At 33.6% G+C, this 6,506-nt stretch overlaps 1 protein-coding gene across 1 annotated transcript; it reads right to left on the bottom strand.

Moving 5' to 3' along the window:
* Positions 1-3,809: 3,809 nt before the first annotated feature.
* LOC149945212 (uncharacterized) lies at positions 3,810-6,272 on the bottom strand. Its single transcript, XM_090176430.1, has one exon. It carries the CDS (start codon positions 6,270-6,272, stop codon positions 3,810-3,812), a length of 2,463 nt encoding a protein of 820 aa, XP_090032556.1.
* Positions 6,273-6,506: the final 234 nt, after the last annotated feature.

The following is a 6,506-nucleotide window of genomic DNA, read 5'->3' on the forward strand; positions in this document are numbered from 1 at the left end:
GCTGGGTTCCAACTCGGTTCCTTTTGTGAAAATGCTAAACACTTTGCCACCCCACCTTACATGGGTATTGACATGATTTCCCCAAAGTGAAGGTGTGAGATGACTAGTTTTCAAATGGAATAAAACATACTATGTAATAGACCTGATGATAATAAGGTTATAGCTTGGGTTTTTATTACATGTACATAATGATCTAGTATCAAGTATGTAATGACGCGGTTAGTTAGCAATGTTTAAGTCAATCAAAATGGTGTTAGCCTGGTAAGTGAAGTAGTTTCTTCTTAGTTTAAACCTTTAATATGTGATAACTTAGAACTAAATTAGGTTGAAGCCAGGGTTGTAGTGATTGTACGGGGTGAGAAAACGCTACTGGAAAAAAACCCCCAACCCAAATATTTTGCAAACCGAACAGAGTCGGGTTGGGGTATTTATTTAAACAGTTATTATATTCTAAATTTATAATGAAAATTAATTTATCTATTTGATAAAACAATAAACTATAATCACTTAAGCTTTTACTATATTTTTCCCATTGGAAGTGGAAAACATTGCGGAAAAATTCAATTTTCCACAGGGTTTACCACCCCTGGCCAAAATGTGCCAACCCTGGCTGGGGCATTACAACCTGGGGTTTGGTACTAAATGATTAACACAACCAGCTTATTTTTAGATAAGTTATTAAATTAAAATGCAAGGTAAATGAGGTTTGTTTAGCTACAGAGAGAAGAAGAAAAAATACAAACATAAGGCAAATGCTCCAATAAAAAAACACGTCCCTTTATAACCACATTAGGCATATATATAAGCGCAGATAAGTCAATTAAAAGAAACCTTCCACACGCCACATTATCAATTCCCTTATACTAGGATTAAGTTATACATTGAATAGTTTGATTTTGAAAGTTCAGACACAGAAAATAATAAAACCTTATTTTTGATTTTGTGTAGACACCTCATTCTTAAATATTCCGAGCAAATTGTGTTAGAAACTTAAATACTAGTGTATCAAGCTGGTCTATTACTATTACGTAATACCCTTACACGCAGGCCCTTCTCAGCAGAGGTCGAGAGAGTTGCTTACTCTCTCTAAGACTAATATTAGGGTTGGCCACTGGCTTACTTACAGGCCATTGCCAACTCTGACATTTAAGTGTCATTGGAGTCAATGATGACCTAATTTGAAAGGCCTGCTCTACAGAGGAAACCGCCTCTGTAGCTGCGACTAATACACTGCGCGAAGGTTCGAGCATCTTGGTATGCACCAGTTGGCAGGGGCGTATTAACCATTAGGCACAGTAGGCACGTGCCTAGGGCGCCAAAATTCGGATAACGGTTTTCCCTTTTCTCAAATGGGGTTATTGAAAATTAGATAAACTAATGTAATAAAAAGAAACGGTTAAACAGTTCACATTTAAATTATTTTTCATAGAATTTAATAAAAAAATATCGCTGAAATATCGTTACATTGGGCAGATAGTAATCTTGTTGCACAATTATTCAAACATGAAAAAATGCGATATTGGTCGTGGCGTTAAGGTTAAAGTTCTTCGTTAGAGGGAAATCGAACCAGTAGTATCATTTCTTTATCTTACTCCTTAAATTTAGTTTTCAAAAAAGTTGATTTCCGGACTGTAACTTGACTAACGTCTTGTGAAATCAAAACCATGGGGCGCCAAAATATTGTGCCTAGGGCCGCCGTCAGTGTTAATCCGCCCCTGCCAGTTGGAGACAAAATGTCTCCAGCATTAAGGCCAGGCAAATTCTTAGTTTTATGTCGGCAATAGGACTTCTCTATAAAGTCAAGGTTCTGGGGATGCACAATGGACCTTAGGTCTAAGTGCTTGGTTTGTCCACCCCGTTCAATACTAATAATGGTCCAAGTGCATGGGTGGGCCCAATAGCTCATCCCCCCTCTCAACAATATTATATTAATTCAGTTCAAGCATGAATATATTTAACAATAAATATACAGCGGCGATATGGTTGGCTGGTAAAACCTAGAATTAGGGTAGGAGCTTATCTAGTGATGGCATTAGTCACGTGTTCAGAAATAGTGGGGGAAAAAATAAATAGAGTAAAAGCTCAGTAACCTAACTTGAGTTAGGGATTTTGGAAAAACACAGGAAATAATAGTTTATGACTTAAATTTGCTAGTAATTGATGTTTTCTAAATATTTTTATTAATATTGTTTTGGTTTTAAAGGTAGAACAATGAGTGAAGGAATAAACTAAAAAGCACCAATTTCTAAGCGTTAAAAGTCAACTCCATCATTTCACATGAGACGTCATTTCCTAGTCTCTCCTGATTGGAGCTTAGAAATACGTAAAACGAGTCACTTTGATCATAGGCTATACCGCCCTTTAAAAAGTGACATTGTATTAGGGCCATCATATACAGTTGTATATTCATTGTTAAATATATTTATGGCTCAAGCTATCACTTGTCAAAATATTAACATGCGCAAGACTATTGGGGTTGAAAATAGTCTGCAACCTTTTTTACAAGGATCAATGAAAAAATATACCCATTCTCTTTACCTTTTTCTTTGGTTTTGGATATTTTAGACCAACACTGGTCAAGTCATTAATATGACTTCAATTTAGTACAATATAGATGATTAACATCGCCTGCCACTATTTTAAAATTTATGTGCTAGATTCAGTAAGTTTCAATAAAACTAAACCAATCCTAAATATTTTTTTTTCATAAGAAACTTTTGGTGCTTCTGTTCATAGACAAATGTCTATTTGACTGAGGTATAGTTTTGAATATTTGGAGAATCAAGAATAAATTTTAACAAAAGGTCAAGGGAATTGTGCAAAATTATCATACCTAAGAAGTTTTCTTCATCGTTATTTACTGCTTCATTTTTTTCAATTTCATTATTTGCATCATTTTTGGTGGGTGGACATGGGGTACCTGTAAACACCAAACCATTTTACGAAAAGTATGTTTACGAATTTGTAGAAATATATGTATGGAATGAAAGTTTAAGCCTTACTAAGGAAATCTTCATCACTGGCATCCACATTTAACGCGGATATATTTTGTTTGGTTACATTACTTTTACAGTTAGATTCTAGAGATTGATATACAGTAGATGGCACTAGAGCAGTAAAAGAAAGTAAAATAATACAGGCATTATTGATATTTATATTTCTTGAAAATTACCTTTTTCATGTTTGGTAGGAGGACATAAGCAATAAAGGCATCTGAAATCATCTTGTAGTGAAGGCTTAATATAGTCTTCACACTCCCCTACACACTCCTTACATTTACCTCGGTTAATACCTCGATTGTCTTTCATAATGTTTGTGAATATGTAAACACTTGAGTAGCGACTGGAAGATTGGTGAACAAAATATTGTACAAGAACTCATAACTTAAAAAAGCATAATTACTAGGAACTAAATTTAAAGGAACTGGTATTTTTTATGGATGTGTTTTATAAAATTAAGTATACCCTGGCATTAAAATAAAATTTGAATAAAATTGTTAACACAATAAAAATTACTATATTTAATTGCATTTATGAAAATGTACTAGTAAAGCAACCTTTACATGGATAAATAATCCGTATGAAAGCAGCTACACTAGTTTGGACACCTTTTAAATTCAAAAATAATATTAAGTACTCAATAGAATATTTCAAGGAAATTATTTTCTAAACAATTTCTTGGTTCCCAAGTATGAAATGATACATTTCTTTTTCAACACAGTACTTGATTTTAATTTCTTTTTAATTTTAATTTTCAGGAAAAGCTATAGTTAAATTTAAAAATTTTAAAGCAAACTATTTAAAACTTATTTATATTCTTGAATTAATAAAGCAAGAATATTTATTGGTAACGTAATATTTTTCAGAAAAAATTCTTAATGGGACTGGCCAAGAATTGGCAATTTCATCAAAACTCGCAGCTACTTTGGATTCACTAAATTCTACTTCATAAGAATTTAAGTGTCTAACATAGCAAGAAGATGTAGACTTGCGAACTACAAAAAATTTCTTTCCCGAAATATACAGAATAGAGTCTATAGCTGCAAAAATTGGATTTTCACACTGAATGTCGGCTAAATTTAAGCAGGTCAGCCCGGGTCTATATACATGACCATGCATTTTCAATTCTTTGAGGATGCAGACAGTACCAACATTTGGGTCCCAATCTCCATTAAAGAAAGGCGTGCAAATACAGTTTAAATCCTCCTCCAAATCACAAACAATAACTTCTTTTAAAATTTTAATTTCATCACTACTGTATAAGAAGTTTTCATTTGGTAACCCACAACAATTGTTTTGAAAAAAGCAACTCCTCAGCAAGTGATACCGACACATGCTAAGGGCAATATTTTTAAAGGACCCCCATTTCCTTCCTTTGAAAACATTGAACGAAGCTTCGAACCGCATACACCATTGGTGTCTCAGTGGCCCAAAAAAAAGGAGTTGTCGAGGAAAATGTACTAAATAATGAAATTTAGGCGTTAATTTTACATAAGGGTATTCATATATGAAGTTTTCGTGATGAATTTTTATGGCTTCAGCTAACTGGTTAGCACTATTTTCTATAGCAAAAGGGGATGTACCTAAAAATGCAATTTCAATCAAAAGATTGAAATTCAACAGTTTAGTGTTATCAAAAGGTACTTTTTGAGCTAAGATGAAAGGTAAAATACTCAAAATTGTCAAACATGCAGAAGCAGAAAGAGAAATGGTTCCTTTTTCAGAAAATGCCTGCACATCTATCGTAGTTGGTTTACTGTTGATTTCAAGGTAGCTGTAATCAAAAAGCTCCACCTGAGAATTGAACCAGGATAGTGTGAAAAACTTTTCAATGTAAATGAAATTATGTAGCATAACTTTAAGTTCTACCAAAATGACACCCTCCAATAAAACATGCATAGGATCATGCACAGCAATATCTAACGAAATATCTTCAATCATGAACAGTGGGCTCAAATTATTTATGCCAAACTTTGAGCTCCATTCTTGTTTAGCTGATTTGGAAACTATTTCTTCTAAAATTGAACAGTTTTCTAAATGGTTCTCAGTCGTGCGCAAAGTAAATTCCGATTCATTAAAGTTCTCAAATATTTGTGGCCTTTCTCCTTCACAGCTACTACATGGTTTTCTAGCGAATGCCACCCCTTCTTTTGTACCCCATAATTGGCCCAGTGCGGGTGTATCTGCTAGAGTCCCAATCAATAAACCAGTAAATATTTTACCATCATTAAATAGATCTAACCCCTTTTTCAAGTTATTTAATGCTTCAATAAATTCAGTTAAAATTTGTTTCATACCGAACTGCTTAACATCTGATGATTTTGCTATAGCAAGAAGTTGTTTCGTATGTAAACGAGATCTAAATTGAGGTGGAATATTAGCCAGTTCGTACGAAAAAACAATCAGTTTATGAACTTTCCTGTGTACACCAATGGGATTAACGGTCTCAATGTCATCCACATGAAGAATAATTTGAAGGCATGGGGATACGAGACAATGTTCTTTATAAAAGGAACCATCACACCAATCTCTAAGAACCAAATCTTCACTTGCGTGAGTGTTAAAAACCCAAAAATTAACATCAGGTGTTTTAATAAGAGCTTTCAAATTTTCCAAAAATGGTATAGTGTACCCATAAAAAGATTTTTGAGCAATTTTCCCTTTCACTTTTTTAAGTTTTTTACCCATATAGATAGGATTAATATCCAACAGGTTGAAATTTCCTTTAAAAAACTTAATTCTCTTTTTGTCATTTAAAAAGTTGTTGACTAACTCCGTGAAGTTAAATAGTGAATCATAAACCTCACTGTTAATATCCATGTTACAATTATTGCGTTCAATTACAATGCCTATTTCTTTTCTCAGTAAACCCCCAACTTCATTTAGTAAATACTGTATTTCTAAAGCTATACTATTTATAGCACTTTTACTCATGCCATGTTTGGCTTCTAGTTTGAGGAAAAACTGTCCCAAAGATAGGGCAAGAGAACGTTGCTTCTCTTCTTCATTTTCCAATTCAATGTTTTCAAAGTAGGGAAAATTAAATTCACTATCCTCGTCAATATTATCAGGAGGCACAATTAGGTTAGGAACATTTGGTTGTGGGTTAGTCAGATTTCTGTGCTGCCTGCTACAATGCACTCTAAAAGCCGCATAGCTTGTGCTTTTGTAAGGGCAACTTTTGCAGGACATAGTAAATGAACCTTCATTTCTGTGAAGTGATAAAATATGCTTGTTATACGAGTCAATATCAGTACACACAAAACTACACATTTCACATCGAAATACACTTGGGTCTTGCATTTTTAAATTTTAGATTTTCTTATTTGGCAAGTAAAATCTATAGGGCAACAAATACCATTTCTACAATAACAAAATCCTGATTAAAAATGAATTGCAATTCTACATTGACCACCAGATAGTAAAACCACATAAATCTATACCAAGGTTTAACGAAATTAGCTGACGCATTAACATGTGAATAGGCTTTGTATGCAATTAGAATCA

This window comes from Leiobunum rupestre, chromosome 5 (genome assembly GCF_980474605.1).
Source record: "Leiobunum rupestre chromosome 5, qqLeiRupe1.1.hap1, whole genome shotgun sequence".
In the NCBI taxonomy this organism is placed as follows: domain Eukaryota; kingdom Metazoa; phylum Arthropoda; class Arachnida; order Opiliones; family Sclerosomatidae; genus Leiobunum; species Leiobunum rupestre.

Bases quoted from the DNA above. Each gene is read 5' to 3' on its own strand.
- LOC149945212 (XM_090176430.1), bottom strand. From the start codon at position 6,272: ATGTGTAGTTTTGTGTGTACTGATATTGACTCGTATAACAAGCATATT.